This window comes from Gymnogyps californianus, chromosome 2 (assembly GCF_018139145.2).
Source record: "Gymnogyps californianus isolate 813 chromosome 2, ASM1813914v2, whole genome shotgun sequence".
In the NCBI taxonomy this organism is placed as follows: domain Eukaryota; kingdom Metazoa; phylum Chordata; class Aves; order Accipitriformes; family Cathartidae; genus Gymnogyps; species Gymnogyps californianus.
Genome location: NC_059472.1, coordinates 164704769 through 164729820, shown reverse-complemented (window position 1 = coordinate 164729820; position 25052 = coordinate 164704769). Strand labels below are relative to the sequence as shown.

The 25052-nt window shown below is 40.5% G+C and overlaps 1 protein-coding gene across 1 annotated transcript in view; it reads right to left on the bottom strand.

The window, feature by feature from the left end:
- NKTR (natural killer cell triggering receptor) overlaps positions 1 to 17914 on the bottom strand; it is a 44242-nt gene extending 26328 nt beyond the window's left edge. The window contains 5 exon segments of the mRNA XM_050915785.1: positions 313 to 400; positions 2160 to 2204; positions 3239 to 3346; positions 9527 to 9601; positions 17853 to 17914. Coding sequence (XP_050771742.1) covers positions 313 to 400; positions 2160 to 2204; positions 3239 to 3346; positions 9527 to 9601; positions 17853 to 17910 — 374 coding nt within the window. The 5' untranslated portion in view covers positions 17911 to 17914.
- Between the last annotated feature and the right edge of the window lie 7138 nt (positions 17915 to 25052).

Genomic DNA, 25052 nt, shown 5'->3' with positions numbered 1-25052 from the left:
GGTTGGTGCACACAAAAAGCCAAAGAATCTATTTTCTGGACACTAAGAACTTACTGCATAAGCCATACTTTTAGGGTAAAAAGCAATGAACTAGGAACATCCATGTAGTACCAGCTTCTAATCCAAATGAATGCCACAAGCAAATTGTGGTAACTAATGTTTCCTATTATAGCTTACACTGCAGGTAGCCACTCAACCCTATTTAAAATAAGGTGGATAACATTGTTATAGATAATTTAGCAATACCATCTTTCTCATGAACAGCGCTTCTCTGTTTAAGAAAAGCTCAACTGTCACATTACATCTACTCACATGAAAAATTGGGAACCATTGGTATGTTTCCCTCGGTTTGCCATTGACAAAAGGAACGCTCTGTCATGTTTGAGAATAAAGTTTTCATCTGTTTGAAGAAAAAATATGTTTGTCAGATTTTCCCTGACAAGGAATGCAAGTCTAATTTTCTTAGTAACTTATGGATGCTATAAGGAGAAGTTCTGCTGCTGCTGAAGAAACGTGAACAGGTTGGAAAAAACAAAAATCAAGTTGAAACAAGCCTCTCAAAAGTTACAATAGAAGCAGTTATGAGACAGAAAGCATTGTTTCTTAAAGAAAAAGTTTCAGATATAGCGCAAACATTTCTAATGAAAAAAATTTAAAGTCATTATTAGTGTCTTCAATAAACATTAGATTCTCATAGACTTGGATTTAAATCCAGCATTTTCTGAATAACAAGAAGGTTGGCACACTTACTGACATCCTAAAACAAGACTTAACATACATGATACTGTTATTGACACAGCATGCACCTCAGGTAGAAACATCTAGAGAAAACGCCATTTCCCTGGTATGGCATGTTAAAAGATAGCCACCTATCCATTCAAAACTGGAAGTGTCAAAATGCACAGGGGAAAAGAGCCCTAGATACCTGAATGAGAAACTAAAGAACATATTCTTCCTGCAACCTAAGTATAAAATCAATTAAGACTAAACATGCATTTTATATTCCAGTGAATTAAAGAGGACTTCTGGTTGTACAGCGTAATATAAAACCAGATCTTCTGAAGTTCATTTTCAAAGGTAAAAATAGTAATTTGAGTGTACAAAGCCATTATTTTTAAGAGTACATATCAAAACACAATGCTGCATGTTTAGCACTCATCACCTTTAGAAACAAACCCTAGGAACTTCTTAGCAAATGGATCTATTCAAGACTTTGACTAAAGGCTGTAATACTCCAACACCAAACTATGTCTCTGTTTAAGACAAACTTAATGGCATGCACTTAACCACGCAGAGCTACTTGCAAAACAGAGAACCAGAGGCTGTTACATAAATGCATACAGTGCCTTTATTAACACTTGAATACCACAGTAACTACCTGGTTTTTTTTGCAAGAAAGAATTGTATGTCTTTAAATGAATGCTTTATAAACTCACCATTTTCCTTCCAACAACAGATTTTAAAAAGAGGTAAATGTACATTTATTTACAAATTCTTTGCAAGTAAAATAACTTGTGTAGCATATAAACAAAGTCAAACACTTTTAGAAACGATCACTAAGCATACAAACCTTGAATAGGGAAGGGGAGGAAAGGGACATTAACAAAAGAAGAAATAACTGTTTAGAGCTGGAAATTATGCCAGTATTTTTTCCTCAGAGTAAGTCATTAACCCTCAGAAAGGTTAGACACAGAACTCTTCAGTTCTCCAAGCAACACAGATATCCATCTACAAACGGACGTATCAGATGTCTATGTATTTACTAGGGAGGGTACAGGGAACAGAGTTTGAATTTGTGTTACTGAGCTTTTGTCTCTTACCTTTTCATTTTGCAAAAGACCACATTCTCTATAAACAAAAGAATATGTTGACAGTTTTAGGCAGGAAGATAGGAGTTTATTCATGAATAAAGTTGCCTAACCTCCATGCTGAAAGTCATGTTTAACCAATAATGTTAGCCTTAATTAATTGTCAGTTAAAGTTAAATATTACCAAAAAATTATCTGAAAGTCATGCATATAAAAAGAATTCTCATGCAACATTAGTTTCATGCAAAAGGTGATCTATAAGTAGACCTGTTTTCATTAAGTAGCTTGGGAATCAAGACTTGTTTATCTCAGAACTGAATAAAGAATCTGCAAAGACGTATTTCCTCTTACCTTTAAAATAGCCACCATAAATAGATTCACCTCCTTTTCCATTACCTACGCATTAAAAAGCATGAATTAAACCTTTGTTTCATTTATGAGAAAAGCTGTATGTAACATTCCACCAGTTTATAACAAACCAGGATACTCTGGCCAGTTACTAGTATTTGAGCATAAGCTCCTTAATGAAAAGTCACAGCCATGCATTATCCTGTTGACACTCAAAATATTGAGAATGAAGATTGCCTTAGTGCCTCTGAACACTGGAAAGTCTGAAGCAGGGCTCCAAAGGCTAATCCTCACTGGTATTTGCTAAAGCAGCAGACGACAGAAAAACAACAGCAAGCAAAAAAAAAGTCAACAGTAGGTATGACCAACAATCTTGCCTGGCTCAAAGCAGCTGAGATACCACTAGAATGGATAAGAAAGTAGCTAGCGGTTTTAAAGGCATCCCTACTTCTGCTTGACTCTCAAAACAAGATATTCCCTCACCACACCCATTTTATCAGGTACAAGATTTCAGGACACAGTGAAAAAATACATTTTGGTAAGGATAGGTATTTCAGGAAAGGACAACAGGCTAAAACATTATGTTGTGCACATACTGCAGGGAAGGAAACAAAGAAACTCATGGAAAAATCTCCTTTTAGAGACCTATCCATTAAACACTTCTAGATCATTTACTACTTTATTATTATTATTTTTAAATTTATTCAAACAGTCAAGTCCCTGTATCAATAGAGCATTACTGGTGTTGCCTCTACTGTGGACACAAAAGTGAAAAGCAGTTAAAACTACAGTTTGGATTTGAATTGTTTTAATAAGATAGGTGTTATCAACTCCAGCAAGGGTTTTTTTTTTTTTTACTACTTTAACAGATTTTTCTAAAAAAACATTACTTCAGTTGAAACATTTTAGAATTTCAAAAATTAACAAAGAAATGGGTGACCTATGCTATACTTTACAGCAAATGAAATATTTTTATGGCACTGTAATACTTTCAAGGCATTTTCTAAAGTTACATTATAACCACATAAGTTGTAACATTTCTGTTCCATTTAAAACGTTGCAGTTTTAAGAGTGTATTTTACCTTCGCTGAAGTCCCCACCCTGAATCATGAAGTTTTTAACCACACGATGGAATGTAGTGCCTTTGTAACACAGCTTCTTTCCGGTTGTTTTGCCAATTCCTTTTTCACCTGCAAGAAGGTTAAACAAAAAGAATCTACAGGTTGTCACTGAACAAATTCCAAGGGTTTTACCTCTCTAGTGGTAATGGATATGAAAGCCATCAGAATAGCACAACAATAAAGCCAACACAGTCCTACCTGTTACCTTTTCACGGTCCACTAATAGCAGAAGGGACCCCTTTACAAGGGGACTCTCAAGTGAAAATTAGCTTTCTTAAAAGATCTCCTCCCCTCACAAGGAGTGTACTTATTAACAATCCACTCAGGACACTTTTTAAGAAAACAAGAGTTTATGATAATGATGGGTTAACTATTGTCTGTGGTTATAGCTACACTGCTATGTTTCTGAAGCTTACACCGGAGTCCTTTTCAAATCACTTATACATCTGGATGTGCCAGCTGAATCCCAGGACAAAAATCTGAGCTCAGAACAGGCTTCAACTCAGTTTCAATACGGTCCACTCTTGGAAAAGTGGGATTGAGCTACTCCAAGCACGTGTCACATCTTCACCAATCCATGCACAGTGTCAGGCCACCCCTTAATGCCAATCTGTCCGGCACCAACCCTCACCGTCTTGGTATGAAACCTGCACAAAACCGACTCCCATTTCTGAAAAGACTGACAGAACAGGGCAACAGAATTGTGTATACAAGAACCATTGCAGGATGAACTGAATAGGAATAACAACAGGGGCAGGAGGGGAAATCCCGCAAACCCTGAACTGGTACCAGGGCCATTCTTACCCAGCAGCAGAAGCCAAGCCAGGCCACGGTACTTGTTAATCCTTTCTGAGCCCGAGATTTCCTAAGAAGTGGCACTCAGTGGACTCCCGGTGCAGCTATAGTTCAAGCCTACTGGTGATTTTTGAGAAAGACATCCCAGAACCTCCAGCTTCATCAACATTTCTTCCAAAATTCAGAAGAAAAACTGCACTGGGCATGTAGATGAAGGTACTATGACTGGCAGGGCAGAGGTCCTGTGTAGTAGGTTCATATGAGGAATTTATACTGGTCCAGTCAGGGAGCATACAAGAGACACTGACTTCAGCTTCCAAGAAGAGGGGAGCTGGCAGAACACGGCAATTAAAAGTAATAGGTATATTATACCCTGTGCAACAGCTAAAATCCCACGTAAACCACATGTGCAGGAGATATTCGGTAAGGAGACAGGACAAATAACCCAACATTCAGTTTCATCCCACTATTGGTTATAGATCAGGCATTTGACACTCGGTCAGAGGACATTTAACCAGTATGTTCTGTACCATGTAGCACCTTCAGAAGTGTACGTGTAATTGTTACCCAGAGCCAACACTCCCCTTTTGCAATCTATTGTTCCTTCACCCAAAATTAACTGATGGCCAGACCACCCCAAATTTGCCATTCCAAACAGCCCATCGCTGCCAGGATGAGGGCAAAGAGCAGTTTGTTGCATAAAAACCACTCATGGCATTGCTGTTTATCATACTTGTAAAAACCATCACTCACAGAATATAACTTATTTTCCATCACTCTGGCTCTCCATACCCATAGCCCATGCCTCCTCTTACCCCATCTTTGTTCTCCACAGGAGCTATCCAAGCAGAGCTATTTATCACAAGGCTGGACACATCCTCTTCCCCCCCAACCCCAAACATGCCCCTCTTTGCTACAGCACTGGAAAACCCGCATCAATCAATACCAAGGATTATCTCCCTAAATTTTTGGTCATGTTTCAGCCGGTCCCTCAGACTATGGATAATCCCCTTACAGAATGGGATCCTGCATTGCACTTGACCACATAATTGAGCTGGTACAGCAAGGCGAGAGATGAGCTTTAGACCATGGCCAGAAACTGTAGTCCCTTTTTGTACTCTCCTTTACGGTACCGCCAGGACAGCATAGTCCCTATCACAATAAATGGCAATACTTGTGATGTTCCCTTCCTCCCATGCATGATACAACTGTAGGCAAAATCATATAACTCAACTACTTCCCCACAAGCCACAAACACTTTGGACAATGCACTTAAGCTGCTGGCCAAATGGTGGAGGGCTAAGTTCCTACAAAAGCTGTACGATGTCACTCTGATTTTCAAAACCAATCCTTGGACGCCTAGTCAGGCAAAAGACAGAGACCAGTCGTTCCACTGCTTGGAGCTGCAGCACCTCCCTAAGCTCAGACACTTTTCTGCAACGGCCAGTACAAAGCTCATGGGCTGGGCTTCTTTTTTGTTTAGGGCTAAATACTAGCCTTATTCTTTTTGCCCTAAATATGCCTGAATTTTATCTGAAAAAGAAAAAAAATTGTCTGAGCCCCATCTACTTGCACTCTTCCTGCCTAAGCAGTTCTTTCCATGTGCTGCAAATCACTTGGAAATGGGATGGTGGTTGAGAACTTACATAGTGATTGCAAGGGATAACCCATTCGCTGAGGAGGACACAACACAAGGGCCTTTATCAAAGTGCCCTTCTCCCTTTGGCAGGTAAACTTTGCTCCCATGCCCTATTAACACCCTGCACTGCCAACCCAATCTGAGATATTTTGCATTAGGTGTCCAATAGCGGTCTCCGTTTGAGATTATGAGAAGGGAAGCTCCTGACAAAAGCGCCAAAGAGCAGATGGGCTTGTGCTTATTCAATAGGTGGACTGACCAAAGGACCTGCAAATACCAGTTTGCAAGTCCAGATGTTTTAATTTAAATGCAAGGAGCCTCTTCTTGTCAAGGCAGACAGCGTTCTTTCACAGTAGCCAGGTCTATTTCCGACAACAATGTCAGGCTGCAGGAAGGCAGCCAGAATCACCCTGTCCTCCTCCATCTGATTCTGACAAAAACACCCTGGCTTGCCTCACAGAGATTATGGAGGGAGCAGCAGGCACGACGATGATGGGCGCAGCATTTCAAACACTGGTCTCCAGTCTTTCTCTCGGGGTGTACCACCTTGCCTTGAGACAAGTGAAACCACTCTTCACAATGACACAATGGAAGTGCACAGCCCAAATCAAGTTGCTATGAGGTCCATAACAGCATAAGCGAGGACACACGGTAGTCTGCAGCTGTGTTGCCTTTATCAGCTACAATGCAGGTGGGTACCCATACATGTCTAAGGAAAAAGAACATGCTGGATTGGCCTAGCATGCAGAATCCTGAATTTATGGAGTACAGAAGTGTACAATGCTCACAGCCCGCTGCTAAGATATTCCATTATGTAGACTACATGGTCCAGAATGGGATAGCATCCCCCCCCATTTTACAGCTATATACCTCCTTAGATGAGCACAGACCTCACACATGGCTACAAGAAGATGTCAGCACCAGAAACTGATGCTGTATTGAGTAAGTCTCCAGTGATTCAAAGATTTCTTGCACAGACCAAAAGATAAGGACAAAAGATATACCTGACAGGAACTCACATTTCTATGATGACTGAACTTCTACCAATGGATCTTGCTGTGAAAAGTGGTAGGAGTCAGGGGAGCCTGACTTCTGGAAGCAAATGACTTATTTGGTCTCTGAAGATGGTATAGCAGCTCACAACTCTAAAAATTTAAAGCAACCTTTCACATCTCAGTTCTGGTTGCCAGAGGTCAATGCAATCTTACCAGTACACCTTCATCTCCCATCACAGAACTGCTGCTCTTCTGAAGATAGGCTTCGTAGGTCCTCTAACATAATCTAGGAAAACACAGAGGCAGTAGCCCAACTGGAATGCTACATCAGTCCATGGAGAGAGGGAGAAAGTATGTACCAGAGAACTGCTGGATCCTACTGTGAAGGGTGCGGATGACCCTAAGCCTGGCCTGCCGCTCCTGGCCACAGTTCTCATCTGTGGTACCATGTAGGAGACAGCATCCTTGTGTAGAGTGTTCAGTTTAGATGCTGAGGCAATCGAGGTTCTGACAGTACAAGGCAGGAGGGCAGGGAAAATGGCATGTGTAACGCAGATAAACTAGCAGTAACAAGTGCACTGCAAGAACTTGTCAAGGAGAAGCAGAAAGGTAGACTGAACAGTTGATAGGGAAAAAAGCTCAGGTGAACTGAACAGTAACACCGATGTAATTAGTGCAAATAAGAATTAATGGTACAAGCTCAGCCATCCCGAGTTCAAGTTTGAGAACTACCACGGCAGAAAAGAGATGGCTTCTACTAGCAAAAGAAATGAATATAACTTAATTCTCTCAAACATTACGTTCACCAAAAGAAATGAAATTACTTCAGGTTCTTCTATACACTTTTCTCTCCCCCACAGAATTTAATTAAAAATTTGCTAATAAACACATGATAAAGATACCTGTCAAATCATCGTTCTATCCTATGAGGACGCAGTAGCAAACACAATTTGCACGAACAAAACAAGCGTTTCAGGTAGCTTTTAAGTCTGCGAGTCTGATCTCAAGAGCAGACCTCCTAACTTTCTGCTTACTTTCAAATGTTCTTCCAATTAAAGACAGGTTCCAGCTGAAGACATCAATGAAACCTGTACAGCCAGCTGTAGAACAGAATTCGAAGAGGGATGCAATACAGAGAAGTCAGACTTTTTTTTTTTAAAGTTGTTCTTTCTTCTGCTTGTTTGTTTCTTTCCTCATCATCTCCAACACCTTTTCCTTCCTTTATCTCCACCTAACATTTTTCTAGCAAAGCTGCTGTAAGGATTTAAACAATCCTTCAGAGCTACAGAACATGAGGCTCAGACATTACGCTATTCAGTCTGCTACTGCATTTTATTTCTTATCTTTTGTAATCTATTCTGGTTAAGATAAACTTCAAACGAGTTCCCATTTTTCTATGATAGTTGTACCATTCTTTCCCATTCTCAGTCTATCCCTACGTATCTCTTTAATAAGCATAAGTGATTAAAAAAAAATCAGAAAGTAGAATAAAGAGAGGGGGTATCACCACACAGACCTCAAAAAAAAAAAAAGATATGTACTGTACCTTCCACAAGTTCATAGTATTATAAAGCTCTTCTAAATCTTCACAGAGATTATCTAGAACACATCACATTCTGGGATTTGAGCTCTGACAAGATGAACTTCAAGAAGTTAACACATAAGGATATCAACAAATTTGTTTCACATAACCAGTTAGCTAAAAGCTGTTCACTAAAGCCACGTGTTAAAATGCTGCCTGGAAAGTCTTGCTGGAGCATTTTAATGATTTGGAAAAGAGTTATTTCATCTACAAGGTAGAGGCTTCACTGGTGCAGTTAATTCAAGGTATATTGCAAGTCGTTGAGCATTCAGGTATAAAAGACCAGGAGATCACCAAGAGACACAGAATGTATTCTTTGCATAAATAACACGCACCAATTCCTGTAATAACTTAAATCAAGATTAATCTTCAACTTACAGATGAAAAATCCCTGAGGAACAGTGCAGACAAAAAAACCCCACCAAACCCTTGCTACCCTTACTCTTCCAATCATTAGAAGCCATTTTTAAAAAGTTAACTCTTGCTTAAAAAAATGGGTTGGAGGGTGCTACATTATACCCAGACATTCTTTTGCCAATGCTGTCCCTTTGATTTCACAGATCTCTTCTCTCCTCTCTCCCACCAAACCACCCCAGGATTTCTACGAGACCATCATACTCCCTTTTAGTCCTCCATTTAGCTAAAGATGAAAAAGTTCTCAGATTTAATAGATGCTCTTGTCCTCTGATCCCTGTGTAGCACTTCTATGAACCTGAAATACACTCAAAATTTTATTATATTAATCAACATTTTATATAAGAAAAAATTTATATATTTTCAGTTTTATGTAGTGTCCCAAGTCAAATGTCACCATTATACTGTGCAGTGACGTTAATACTTAATGTCTCTCCTGATAAATCCTAAAGAATTGCTTGTCTATCGTATTTGTGTAACTTGAGTGATCAATAATTCCACCATAGTCTCAGCCTTGTCAATCACTTCTACCTAGAGGAGCCCCACTTTAGGGACAAAAAAAATGTTTTTGTTTCATAAGTTCACAGTTTTGCATTCTGTAATCATGTATTATTTCCACTACTCTAACCCAGTCACAGTTATAGAATACCACACTATTTCCTGCTGTGCATTATTCAACTCCTCCTCAGTGCTAACAAGTCTCAGCTTTGTTTCTACCAGAAAAAAAATGATGAGCACTGTTATTATGCTGTGGTTTATACTTGCATAAACAAATAATAATTGTAAGAAACATTAAAATTCTTAAATATAAGCATGTTACTTACCTGAGCACAAGCAAAGGAAGTTTTTGCAAGTCTTCGGACATATGTCTGAGAAGAGCTGAAACATAATTCGACCAACTAGAAGATAAACAAAAAAAATTAAGAGCTTTATAACTCTTTATAATGAGCTAAGAAAATCTGCATATAAATCAGCATGTTTTGAAAATATAATTTTCTGAGAAGTTATTTTATCAAGCAGAATAAGAAAACATCTAAAATATGCATATATTAAGTGGCAAGAAAGAACAATACCATAATTGTAAAAAAAAAAGATTAATAACATTATTACATCTAATTTATTAAAAATCCTAATGATTACATTTGGATTTGAGCCTGGAAAGCCAAACTGATTTACTAAAATAGTTTATCCTGTCAATTCATGTCTGTTTTGAAAAAGAAAGACATTTGCCATAACTACAGGTCCTCAGAGAGCTGGAGTAATTTCCCCCCAAAGTCCAACTGACTTAGTCCCATACTGTGTTAAGGATTATAGATGCATTGGCACTCTTGGCCTAAAATCCTTTAGTTTTTAAAAAAAAAAATGAACCAAATAGGAAAGATGAAGGGTGGGCAGAACAATACTAGCAATTTCAGGACTAACACCCCACTTGCCAGATATTATGAACCAAATACTACTTTCTCTCTATGCAAAGTGAACAGAGTAACTCTCACTCTCAGTACACCTACCCCCATGCTGTTGGTGGTAGTTATGCTATGTACCTTGGAAAACTATTAAAATACTGCTGAAGTGTGGTTTAATATAACGAAAAACTATTTTAGAACTGATTCACATTTTCTATTTTATTTTCCAAGATACTGGGACATACATTACTAAAGGAAAAAAAAACCAAAAAACTCCCAAATATATGAAATCTTTAAAAAAATATATAATTAGCAAAGAAAAAGTTGTTATCTCTATAGGCTGTGAAATAAGCCATAAAAGCCCTACTGTCGGTCAGCATCACAAGGTGACCAGTAATGATCTGTCAATGAGCACTACCCTCTAGTGGTGTACACTGGTAAGACTTCAAAGATAATTTAAAAAAGTAACTACTCCAGGAATTACTTCTCTTTTCCTTCCCTTAAAGAAAAAAAAAAAATAATTGAAGTTCAAATGTATTTTAATCAATACTTCATCACCAAGAAAAATTCCGAGAGGCTGCTAAGACTGTCCAAACGCATACAGTTGCCAGCAAGGTCAACTGTTGGTTCAAAAAGGGGAGGGAAAAAACCCAAACACAGAGACCACCTGTATTTTGTACTCTTAGATAAAAATTCAAGATGCCTTCAGCTGCTGAAATGTCTGCATTTCATTAACTGCAGTAAGAATGTTCTCTGAGCATTTGTCATTACAGCAGGAAAATCTAAAGAAAATGGGTAGGGACAGTCTCCAAAGAACAAAGAAATAGCAAATATTCAAAGACCCCACATTAAGACCTACAGTGGTAGCTATAACTACCACTATGAAGAGACAGCTATTTGGAAGTGAAGCAACCATTATGAGCTATGCCAATTGAAGATTCATACAGGGAACACAATAGAGAAGACAGTTTAGTAAGAGAGTTATCAATTTTCATTATAAGCACAGTAATTCAGGAGAGCAGAAATCCCATTCCTCTGCTTGCAAAAGCGCTGAACCGAACAGTGACTAAGTGCTTTAGAAAGGCACGTATAGATTTCCTCTTGCATTCGCTATGTGAAATAACACAATGCCTTTCAGAGAAAAAGTTGTCACTATCCCCATTCTACTAAGAGTAGAGAAATAAAGACCAGCTGCTGCTTTACTAAGGAGACAGCTGCCAAATAACTAATAGGTGTTACTGCCTATGGGCTCCAGAAGGGACTTTGGCCCTCAGGCATAAATTGCAGAAGCCTTCTGGTTGCAAGTCCCTGTCCTACATACAAACCCCACCATATTTAGCACCTTAAGCAGCACACACCACCGCTTCTGTTTTCTGGTGGAAGAACATCATCTTAAGTTCTTGACGATGTCAAGGCACAACATGGAAAAAGACACTCATAACTAAGGTATCATGATTTCAACAGTATCTTTCACTAGTGCTTTGTCAATAATAATGTCTGCTAGCTTCCCATGCCTTTCAGCTCCTACAAACTGTTTGTAATGCACATATCCAACATCAAAAGACTATAGATCCAGTTTAAAAGATAAGGACATCTCTCCCCCATATAACCTAAAGTACTGCTTACCCTGTTATATCTAGCTATATAAAATGTTGCTGTGTGCTTATAATACACAAACCACATACTGTGTATCCATCTGGTCGGTTACTATCTGTATTTTACTTAAACTGCATGACTACCATTATCACTGAAAGGTTATTTAATTGACTGTTTGTCAGTGGAAAATATGTGCCACAAAGATCAAACACATTTTCACACCTTGATCAGACAAAAATGTATGAAAGAACAGCTGTTAATAAAACAAAATAAATAAAAATCTGTATAAAAAGTATGCTTAGAACCTACGAATCTTTCTCTTACCTCTTCCCTCAAAAAGCAGAAGGAAACATCTCATTTTAAACTTGGAGCTGAGGTATATGCTGACATAACATAGATTAAAAAAAGCACTTGAGATGCTACTGATTTCCTCAGATTTAGACACCTCTTCTCTGAAATGATCCACCTTCACGGTATAGAGAAAGTTTCCAATACTTTTTTCAGCTTCATTTCCCTGATACAAAGGTTAATTTATCTGATTAGGGAACAAGCTTTCTGTGACTAACTGTAAGACTTGAATAGTAAATTAAAACACAAACAAAAAATTGCTAAGAAGAGTTATTCAAGTAGGTGAAGTCTGCTCACAAACCTACCCAGACTCCTCAGTCAGCTTTAGTCAAGAAATGAGCCTGCAGAGGTATCGCACTTCTCGACTAAAGCAAAAAACACTGGAAGTAAATTTTTAACAATGAAACCCTCACCTAACTTGAGATGTAAACCTTCCAGTACCACAAGGAAGTTATACAAACTATTAAAATCTTCATTTTAATGCATCAGCAGGCAGGACTTTTCTATAATTTTAATTTAGTGTTGTTCTCAATAGAAGACTGATTCTCACCAGCTCACAGCTATGAAGACATGTTCATCTGTACCACAGTGTCGATTTTACAGTACATTATGTACTTTTTGTGCTAGCCAACACCATAGAAATTTATCCAACCATAACTTAACATTTGCCTATTACATGTAAAACAATACTTTGATAAAGTATTCTTATTTGTTAGTAGGCTTAACTTATTTTTTAAAGATTTTTTTGATAGAAATTAGAGTACATGATGAAAGAAGTATTTACATTACTGGTAATTACATACAGTAAGCGACGCATACATAAAGTCTAAGATGTTTTGAAGCTTGATTTCATGAAGTGCTATCTGTAGCGAATGAGCTACACCAATTACAGAAACCAGAAGGCATAATGACCAGAAATAATCCAATTTCAGAACTCTATTTTCAAATTGAAAGATGGAAACTTCTCTTTTGTTTTGTTTTTGAACCCCTGATCAATTTTTCAGCTGAGGAAGAACTAGTACTTTATTCAAATTAAGTGGTAAAAATTCAGGGTAGGAATAGCCATGCTACACTGTAATAAGGGCTCCTGCTAGAAGAGTTCATTAAAATGATCATTGATTTCAAATGTTTATCCAGTGATTTCCTCCAATTTAGCTGCTTAACTTTTTAGAAACAACCTCAGGAGACAAACACATATTGCTTGAATGTATTTTCCCTGGAAGAAACTGTTGTGCTAGATTTTTATGTTTAGGCCCTAAAGGTGTCAATTTCAGATAGACACTTTCAAAATAAACCTAGTTATTAAAAAACTAAATTTAAATATATCGGTTTTGTCTTTTCCCAATTTCTTAGAGCAAACCAAGAAGCCATGGCAGCACTTTTCCCAGTGTATCAACAGGAATATCCTGCTGAAGGAGAAAGCGGGGATTACAACCATGAAGACAGCAATGCACATCCCTCACAGACCTGAGACCAGGACATCTGCCAAAGGCCCAAAGGCTTAGATAGATGTGCATACAAGTTTAAATAACAGCTCACTAAAATGACCATATTTTAATTTTGTTAATTTATTTATCCCTAAATTTGGGAACACTACGTCATACAAATTTAAAAAGCCTGCTTTAAAGCAGAAATGTGGCTACAGTTCCCAGAAAAATAAAAGCTTACTGTGGAAAAAGAAGAGATTTTATTTAAACCATTAATTAAAACAATGGATGTCCCAGTTCCCTTGAGCTATATCTATAAAGTCTTGACATGTTAACACTTTGTTAGTGCTTCCTTACCCCACCTTACACTCTTCCCAAGGAAAGCCTCCATAAACTTCTTTCCCCAGCTCTCTACTAAGCCCAGTCTTCCACAAATACTACCTGAAGCTCCCTCCATTCCAATCTTCTGCGGTCTCCACAAAAGCAAACATATTTCAGTACTGCACACAACAGAAATTTACTGTCTTCAGTTTCACAGAGAAACACAAGTGAGAGACTATACTTCGTCTTCTCCTAGCAGGAGAGGCTGATCAGTTTGGTCTTCTATTTACTAATCCAATTTGTTCTAGACCTCAAGGTAAGTCTTCAGGGTATTTCATTCTGCACTGAGAACAACAATTCTATATGATGACTCGATTACAATTTTTATTAAACCAGTTCCCTCTGAATCTGTATCTTATCTCCCTTACACGTCCTCTGATAGGGGTCCCCCATATAGCGCACACCCCCTTGGCTCCTGTTGTACCGCACTCAACTGGACTGCCAATCAGTTCATGGACAGAGTCAAAGTGCTGATCTATTTTGTGCCAATCTACACCTTTTTGCCTTCAAAGGGTTAAAAGTTAACGGGAAGCCAATTGAGAACAGTTTTTGTCTTCAGCAAGGGTAACAAAAACCCCATGAGGCATCCCTGGTTCTACTAATGCAGGCACAGTACTACAAGGACTTTTGCAGTGGAGCTTATTTCACTAAATTCACAGCAGCCGAAACCCCAAAATACACCAAACTTTAGGCAAAAGTGACTAGAAGGATAGAAGTAATGAAAGAACAGACTGACTGGTAAGGAAAGGGACATACCACAGGAAGGAAAGAAACTCAAGGGGAATGAAAAAGCAAGCAAGGGGTCAAACAATAACAGAAGACAGGAGGGAAAAAAAAAGTAAAAAAAAAGATGAGAAGGAAAATTCTTCTGTGAATAAGAATGAAACTAAGCAATAATGAGTAAATATAACATACTTTATGATGGATAAAGCCAGTCAGGGGGGCGGGGAGGGGAGATGTGTGAAAAAAATCTTGGATGGCCATATGAACTGCTACAGCAGCAGACTATGTATGTGACATCCTAGTCAGGCATCTGTTCTAATTATCACGGTACCTGAAACACTGAAGCTCCACACAGATTTCGCATCATAGACTAAAGACAGAATTATTTAAATAGGCATCTGCTGCCATTACAAAACTCTTGGAATACTGTCAGTAGTACACTCCTACGTGCATGCTGTATGCATCCAAATCCATTGGTAGGGGGGACCCAAAAGAAGGGAGAGGTGTTGTCTGTGTTAGTATCAAAATAAATGCTTATTCCTGATTTATTCTCCATTTGCTCTTTAAAAATTATGAACCACAATGTGCATTCATTAAAAAATGCTTAACAGGCAACTTATTAAAAGCTGCCTAAATTTAGACTTAGAAAACACTGACACAAAGCCTGCAAAGTCTGCCCCACTGCAAGAGACGCATACAAGCAGGCATCAAGTTTTATTCCAAGATTCTGTAGCTAAAATTAAAATATGGACACACAAAAGCTGTAATAAAGCTTCTGAAAGCATAACCAAAGCTACAACATTCAATCTTGTATTTTCTAATGGATCTAGTTAAAGAGTAAAACTAATTCAAGCTCTGCAGTCCCGTCCCCTCCCCTCTCACATATGTACGCACACACCACCATTTGCCACTCCTTCTCATCTAGTCTGTGCACTGCTCTCTTATTTTTAATTGCTACAGGTACCTCGACAAACATTGGGCAAGCAAAGTCTGTAAACGGAAAGCTAAGAGTTGGCAGCTGCGTGTGTGAACATTTTTGGACTCCAAGCAACCTACACTGTTAAAAATGACACAGTTTTGTATTCTGCAGGCAAAGAGATGTCTCCAGTACTGTGAGAGGCATGTCCTCTTATTCTCTGCATTCTGTGGAGAGATGTTAGTTCAGCTTTTCAGCTTAGACAGGGTGGGGGCAATGTCTTATTTCTTGGCTAGCAAGAAAATGCAGGATTGTTCTTTTCCCCATTTCTTTCTCCCTACGTCTAATAAAAATGAACAAGCAGATCAGCTTATTGCATTAAAGTCAAATAAGCAAAATGTTAATTTGGAAATCTGCTGGCAGTTTAGAAGTTGAAATTAATACCTCACTAGTATCAGCAGGAGAGTACATCTCTCAGAGTTAGTGCTTCATGTCATCTGGAAGCACTGCTTTATCATTCACACTTGATTCAGCTTTTGAAGGTCATCTTACAGCTAAAAGAGCAACGTCTAAGCTTTTTAAATATAACCTTAAATCCCGAGACATAATTGCATAGTGAATTAATAAACAGACACTAGAATAAAGTAGTATAACCAGATTACACACAAGTCCCCATACCAACATTTTACAAATCGGCATGTTTTCCTGCAAAAATACAAGTCATTAGTCAGGTGCGATAAGAACAACAGGGCTCTGAATTTGATATACAGCTGTGAGATTCCTGGTACTTTAAAGAGAAAATAAATGTAGACAGCCACGAACAGAGCCAAAGCTCTGTGTCTACTCCAGGTAACCAAAGCTCTGCGCCAGCAAGAACACTAACGCTGCAGTTCATCTCCGACACCGCTATCAGTCATCAAACCCAAGCAGATGTGAGGGAAAACAAGGTAATCCACTTTCACTGGTGATGCACAGCACAAGGCTGAGGAGGGGACAAGGCAGGCAACAAGAGGTATTATGAAATGGGAGCAGGAACGTGCGCATAAAGAAAGAGCAGAAGAAAACAGCACAGGGAGAGATTCTTCGGATGGAGAGTCAAAACAAAAAACCCTAACAAAGATTAAAAGCAAGTGAGATGAAGAACGAATTGTCTTTGCTATAAATCAATCCCATCAAACTACCATTCCCAAACTGGAAACCTGTCCAACCTAAAACATTTTTAGCAGTCTCATTCTACAATAAATCTGAATTTAAAGCAACAGAAAGTGTTAAAACTCCATTTACATTAACATTTTTCTCTTCAATAAAAGTATGCAGAAAAGGCAGTGTTAAATAAAATAACTCAGATAGGAGTTACAATAGCAACAGATTTATAGAGATGCCCTATCAGGTCACTGAAGTTAGAATTGAATCTTTCTTCCGGAATTTTGATGAAAATAAAAAGCCAAATGGGTTACAGTTACATCTGAATGCAACCGAAATTTGAAATTGCAGAGATATAAACTCTTATTTCAAAGGCTTTCAGAGAAACATTGAAGCAGAAAATGAAAGTGAAAGCATAATGAAGCCATCCCATTTATTCACTTTTTCGAGAGACAAAGAGTAGCAATATAAAGCACTGAGTATATGTGAGACAACTAATATGCATTGATAAATTCACGTTCAAAAAGATGGGTAAGTAAATCTGTACGACCATTTTTACAGAGTGGGGAAAACAGGAGAGCAGCTACTCCAGGATTAAAACCTCACAGTCTGCCACTTACGGACGATTACACATCCCATAGGGAAAATATGAGGTAAGAGATAGATTTATTTTAATTATTATTTTTTTAAACAGGCCACCTGGTGAGATATTCTATGGTCAATTCTTCATTTACATTCAGAAGACTCATTTTGAGCAGGAGGAGGAAAGATTTAGACCAGATGACCTCCTGAGGTCCCTTTCCAGTTTTAAGCACCCTATGATTAAAAATACTTCTAGGAGTACCTCTCCAGTTTCCTCACAACTTGCCCCAATTTTCCATAGTTAATAGAATTGTAAAGGTATAACACATAACCAGACAGCACCTGTAATACAGAATGCTTTTTATCTTCAGAATAGTGTTAGTTAGAGCCTCACCGAACCTCTCCCTTCATGTACGCAAATAAAAATCAATCGCGAGAGAAAATAAAAAGCATCCAGCACCCCAGTAAACATCAAAAGTTACTAAAAACTAACTCAGAAATAACACATCAACGGCCAAACTCATTGCTAAAGGCTCGAGTCAATTATCAAGGCAAAAACGTGGTAAAAGAAAAACAAAAACCCAAACCCAACACTTGAGACGAACGCTTGTGTCAGAGACGCACGCCTTACCTGGTTCCCGGTTGATTTCTATCTCGAAGAAGCACTGGGGCCGGTCCTGCACCCCCATGGCCGCGGGTAGCCCCGCAGCCCCTCGTCCTCGCCACCTGGACACAAAGAAGAGGCGCCCTGGGCAGCGGCCGCGCACCGCCGGATCCCGCCCCCGGGCCCCCCCCCTGCCCGCCCAGCCCCTCACGGCCGCTCTCCCTCCCTCCCCGCCGGGGGGTAAAATGACACCGCCCCGGCGCTGCCAGAAACTCAAGACGACACCTTCCCTTCCCTTCCCTTCTCCCGGCGGAGGGGCCGCGGGTGCGTGAGGGCCGGCGGCGGGGCTGCGGGAGGAGGCCGGCGGGAGAAATTCACCCTGAGGAGAATTTGTTCCTCTCACAAACAGCCGATATGGGGGGGGGGGAAGCCCCGTCAGCGCTGCCCACCCTGCCCATCCCCTCCGCTCCCCCGGGCAGGAGGCGGCGACAGCAGCGGCCGCGGCCTTACCTGGCAGCTCCGGCGCTTTGTTCCCGCGCCGCGCCCCCCTCAGCCCCCCCTACCCCCACAGCCCCGCCGCCGGCCCCGAGCGCCATTAACCGACGGACCCAATAACCCCTCCGCCTGCCCCGCCCCGGCGCGGCGCGGCACGGCGCGGCCCCGCCTCCCCCGCTGCGCCCCGCCCCTCCCCGCCCCCGCCGCGCTTTCCCGCCGCCCGCGCGGCGCTGTGAGGGAAGGAGGAGGAGGAGGAAGGGGAGCGGCGGGAGCAGGGCGGCGGGTCTGAGGGCCGGGAGCTCCGCTCCCCCCCTGAGCGCGGCGGGACGAGGCTCCCCCGTCGCCTTGCCGTGGACGCACGGGGAGGAGGAAGGTGCTTTACAGAATAAATTAACATCCGCCCTCACTGCCCTGACCCCGAGCCATCATGCCCGTGCAGGGCTGTGGAGCTGAGCGACCCCCCCCCCCCCCCCCCAGCCTCGGTGCTTCACCCCTTCAATTTGAGGAGCCTGAGCGGTTTTGCAGAGATGTCTCCCTCTGAAGGGAATATATTTTTGCGAGCACAAAAAAACTCAGAATGTTTTGTAAGGGAAAATGTTGGCCGTGATGCATTTGTCAGGGCTGCGGTAGGACTGCTCTGGTTCTGCTTCGGCGTGAAAAGCAGGCCGCTCCAGGGGCCTGGGATGATCCTGCCCCTTGCTGAGCCTCAGCCCTGTGTAAGCTTACCCAGCCGTGGCTTAGGACCCCAAGAAAATTTAAACCAAAGAAACTTTAATTATTGCTGCAGGCCGTAGATTATTTTTTTCTGAGTTTGGGATGTCGGACTATCCCAGAGTGTTGAAATGGTAACTTGAGCAATCGCTGAAGTGTCAAACTGTTCAGGAAGGAGTATTAAATCTATAAATCCTCAGCCTTAGGATTTATCCTTCAGGCCAAGTTACTTCACACCGACAATGTCCAGCAGCTTAAGACAGCTTTTCGTGTAGGCCCTCATATTCATTTAATTTATGTAATTACTCCTGTAACAGTAACTTTGTTCTCATCCATCCAGAGACGGGTTTTCTGGGCAGGCAGAGGAAGGCAGCACCTCTAGCATGGTATACCCCCTGCATGCACTGTGCCACCCCTACAGCCTTTACACAGTCTCCAGCTAAACCGCAGCCTCACCACTTGGTGCAAAAAAATGTCCTTTATTACTTCCAGAAAGAAGTTTTGCCGCTTTCTAAGCCGTGAGGACGCTCTTCTTCAGTCCTCACCACCCGAGAAGCAAACCATTTCCGAATGCTTTCCAAAAGTTGTACAAACCACAACTCACTGCAGGAATTTTACCTGGCAGCAGTATCTGTGGTTACGTCCTTGTCTGAGGAGAAATTCAGAGGTCTTAGAATAAAAAAAAATGGGCTGAGAATAAAGAGTAGCAATACTGAAATCAAAGGACATTTTAGAAGTTAGGAATGCAACAAAGTGGGATTGTTTTAGATGTAATTTATCTATAGCTTTAATGGCTTCTGTCACCATAGTGTTTGAGCATCTCATGAAGTTTTAACAGCCAGATTCTGTAATTCTTTATTATGTCTAATAACACATGATTGTCCCTAAGGAAGCCTGTCTTTGGAGTTGTCACACAGGTTTGCTGGTCCTTTAGGGATACTTGCGTGGTAAGCTATCGCACAACGTGAAAAAAATGTAGCACAGTCTGGCCCTAAATTATTTAGCTGTGAAATGCTGTTATAAAGTAGAAGGATATTATTTGCCTCACTTTAAAACGGTAAACAGAAACAAAGCTACTGAGAAATTGAGTTACAGTAGGTCCACAGGAATTCCTTTCCACAACTAAAATTTGAAAACACATCTCTGATTTCTGTAATCTTCCCAAACAATAAATATATGTTTGGGTTTTTATGGTTATGTGGGGTTTTTTTCCTCCTGAGCTGAAATAAACTATTAATTCCCTTTTACCTGCAGTCTCTTGCTTTTCTGTTTTCAGAACATGAACTTGCTAAAGGCAGATGAGCAAATAAGTAAGCAAAAGTCTCAAAAAAACCATGGACATGTACTACTTGCTCTTTATGCAAGTAGCAAAGATTGTGAGCAATAAAAAAAAGTTAATTTCAAGCCCTGATTATTTTAATAAAGCAGCAAATTAGAAAGACATTCTGATCCCCTGGGAGATAAGCTCTTAAGATCATCTCTAGGACTAGAGCTGATAAATATGCAGCTTGGTGGAAGAAAGACATACCCCCCCCCAAAAAAATAGTTTCCAAAGCACATCTGAGGCCAGTCTTTTGAAACATGAAACATTTAGTTACAAATGAAGATTTTTCCTAGTGTTCCTATCTGGGAAGTGCTGCAGATGCTGTTCTGGTAACATCCTGTGCCCATTGAAACCAGTGACAAAGTCCCCATTGATTTCAGTGAGTATGGATGTAGGCTCTTTGAGGGGGATTAAGGTCTGCGTGGGAAAGCAGTATAGCTATGAATAATTGCTTCTGTATAATACTAGTTTTTGATAAGCCATAAATTTGTGAAACGCCCCCTTTTATAGGCTAAAATTTTCCCAGCTACGTTCCAATCCTATAGACAACTTTTGCATGCACCAAGATCAGCGGACCCAACTTTATTCTACCTCACATCAACTTTAGAGATTTCTTAGTGGTACATTTTGTGCCCAAGAATTCATGTTGACAAATCTTGGCTAAAAGTTGCATTCTTTTCTGAGATAGAGCGTGCTTGGCTACAAGAGTTTGAAAAGTAGGAGGGTGCAAAAGCCACTGCTGAGCAGTTATGCAAACTACGTGCACATCAGGGTAAAACTGCTTAAATTAGGACACAGTCTTTATTTTCCAGAGTGTCTTTGATTGCCCTAATAATTATTAGTCTACGTGCGGCCATGAAAGCTCGAACTAACCAGCTTTTGTTTAGGTATTTATAGAGGCTTCTCCTTATCTTTTTGCAAATTCCGTACATAGAACCTGAGTCTGACATTGAAAACAAGTTTTTTTTATGAGCAACAAGTTGTTTGTCAGTTCTTTCTCATGCTATTTTATATGTTGCTATTGCAGTTCCATTTTATTTGTCAACTGCAATACTATACGGGGCCTAGTGTCTGAAAAACCTCTGGTCTGCGCCTCGGGTGCTGAATATTTTCTTACCTAATTTGTGATTTGCACACACATCAGTTAGATAAGGAGGAAAAGGAATTTTCCACATAGCTTTTCATTATCTAGGGCATTTGGGTTGGAGGAGTGGTGCTCAAAATACCTCTGTGAGACAAATTCACGGCTGCTTATTTGAGATCTTGCTTGCTCTGTAACTGCTCTGTGCAGATTCTGATCTGGCGCAAACGGATGCGAAGCGTTGACACCAGGAGAAGCGACCCAGAGCTGTTCACGAGGGTCACTGAAGTTTTGAACATTGAGAGATGGTGGATAAAAGAGCCAGAAAATTCTACAGTTAAATTTAAAAACTTGTGTTACTGAAGAACAGACGAGCACCTGAAGTGTTTCCTTCAATTGTTCAGTCATGCAAAGCCATTTCTGCGGTATTTTTTTCTGAAGGATAAATATTGCAGACCAGAATAACTGAAAAAGGGCTTTAATTATGAAAAGCCTCACTGCTGAGCAAACAAGAAGTTAAAAGTGAAAAAATGACAGGCAGTTATCTGTTAAGCAAACTTAAACAGTGAAAAGGTCCTTAATTACAAAATACCCATGTCAGCATTTGAGTGCGGAGTTTAGAGTGTTAAAGGGAAGTAAATGGCTTGGGGATAAGTTATGAGCAATAAAATCTGTCAGCTCTAGGCTGCCGATCAAAATCCACACCGTGGCAGGAACATCTGACAGTTTTCCACACGCTGAATGCCGAGATGTTGAAGATCTGTGCGTGGCTAGCAAGAAGCTCCTGTCCACGTTGCCAAAAGCATTAAAACTCTGGGCTTTTGTAGAGCCTTGGAAGCAGTTAATGGTTCCTGTTTTGACAGGACTGAGTAAACTGGGAACTAAAGGACATGGAGAGGAGAATGTTCCGAGTGCAGCAGGAGATTTGGGGGCTTAGGCAGGCAGACTATCAGTAGTGCCTGCCTTCGACAGTAGCCTTCCCATTTGGCACCGTGCATTACCAGCTACTCAACGAGCCCGTGAAGGTTACCGAGAAACAATCGGTTACCCTTCGGCTGCCCCAGAGTCCAGCGCGTCAGCGGTCCGGCAAGCCTGCCCATCGAAATGGAAAGCCGGATATTTTGAAAACACTCTTTCACCGAACATGAACATTAGGTAAAAGTAAAGAAAGATTATATTTACTGTTATTAACATACTAACAATGTCATTAATAACTTCATAGAGACAGGGGCACAGAAGTAAAATAAAACCAGATTATAGCCACCCATACGTTGAGCCAGCTCCAATGAATTTCCCTCTCTTTTGCTCCCTGACAAACTCTTAGGATGCTTACACAGCTGTCCCATAGCTGAAATTCATGTCTCAAGCAAAACTTTTGTCCTAGGACTTGCTTTTGCTGAAAAGGAGCATTGATGTGGGGACACATGTATTCTCAGACACGTTATAGGGGTATTTGTAACCTCACACATCCAAACACTCCCTGCGGTTCTCTTCATTCACACTTCCCCTTCCCCAGGGATTTCCTATGAACCATAACCCAATTAATACCTGAACCATTAACAGACTTCCTAAAGGATTACTGAGCTTTCCCCCATCCTGCCCTAAAGCTTTAGGGTGTTTCCATCCCTGGCAGGAGTAGGTGGAGCCATCTGCTATCAGGCAGTAAACAGAATTTGTTAATGACTGTCCCAGCGTGACAGAAATACAAGCAAACCATTAATCCATTATGTGGTAAATTGCTTAATGGGGCAGGGTATATTCCTGTATGTATAGCTTCTTCAGGCCCTGAAACCCATATTTCATGTAAACTAGTATATGGGACTTTAAATGGACACAATGTATGCAGGTTATTACCGGCAGCTTGCTGAGACTAGAAATAAAGTCAGCCAGGAGCTGAGAGGGAAGTCGGGTTTGGGAGACTTGAGGTCTCCTCCTCTAGCTGCCTGTGCTCTCCCGGGATAAACAAACAGCTTCAGCCTCTGGCTGATATGGCATAAATCTCAACAGTGCCAACATCTCATCCAGAAAACATTCAAAAGCAAGTGCTGTCAAGAAACATGAATATCAGTGAGGTCAGAAGCTGGAACATCATTTAATGTCGTTTTCTATACAATTCTCTCAGCAGCTCCAGACTGATTCCTACCTCCACAATCTTACCATCTGCCTAGCTGTTTATTTGCTCCCCATCATTAGTATCTGAGTTCTCCCCAAATAATTTTACAAAAATATCTCCATTTCGCTCTTCTTTCACTGCTTGTAGAGAAAGAGGCTGATGATTTTATATTTCCTTAACCAGTAAATGCCGGATGTCTGACGTGTGGGTTGGTGTATTGCGTAGGTCTCAAGATCACATTTGGCCTGATCCAAACCCCAATGCAATTAATTCTTTTTCCATTTATTTCAGGGGGTTATAACTCAGGGCTATGGAAAGAAAGTGAAGTCTTGCTAGTAATCAAAACTTCTTTATCCAAAGACTGAAGCCTGCTTCATATTAGACTTGATTTACCCATTCAATAATACTTAAATTAGGTCAAAAAAAGAGATTATTTTATACAGCATATAAATAACTGGTGAAACTTGGTGCCACAGGAAAGTGCAGGGGTTAATGAGACAATGTCTGTTTTTGCATGTGGAGTCTTGCGTGGAAACCAATGAGTGGGCCACGCTACTTAACAGCAACACAAGTGAGTTTTTACCCTCACAATAAAATTAGACTGTTTGTGTTACTGTGTTCTTGCAATCTCCCATCTGTTTCTCTGTGCCTGTTGTCTCTTGTCTTGTATTAAATTATGAGCTCTTGGAATGGATGACAACAAAGGTCTTTTGGTAGGTGCTTTGACAACCTGTATTGGTCTTATGCCAGTAAAAGAAATAAGGCAATTTTGCCTAAAAGTCTACCCTTATTCAGAAGTGACACTGAGGTAGGGATTAGAAATAAAAAATGGTACTGAACAAGGAAAAATCACACATATTGCTGAAGGCAGCTAACCATCCCTGTTAGAAGCTTGGTATGAAATGCAATAACCCCAGCATCACTCTTGATTCAATTCTATTTAATTAATGGCTTTTTGAGGGGAAAATGGCATGATGATTCCGTTCCCCTAGCTTTTTTTTTCTTTTTTTTTTCTCTAAAGTCTAGTTTACCTTTTAACGTTTGCATTAAAGATGTATAAACCCCAGCTCAACGTTCTCACTAAGCACCATCTGAGAACACTTTGTTATGCAGCACAATATGCTTGAAATACTCGAAACTGAGTCAGCTCAGGTACTTCAGAGCTTGTTTTAGCTCAGACAGTTTGGACGTTTCTGCACGATGGTTGCCAGCACTGTGCATTGCAGGAGGGTTTGTTGATTCAGCTGCAATGCAAACGTATGCAGCCGGCCGAGGTTCAGGGCCCTGCCCGTGTTGGGGACCATGGAGCAGAGACATCAAAGTAGCTCTGCAGACCAGTCTACCACCAGCAGAGATTCATCGGAGACAAATTTGCTGTGCTGAGCCAGAAATGACTTCACCTAGCGCTGGTGGGACACCTTGTCACTGTCCTCCCAAAGTCAACTGTTTCCAGGAGTGTGATATGTGGCACAGAGATGCTTGAGCTGGTTCCTGGCAGAACCA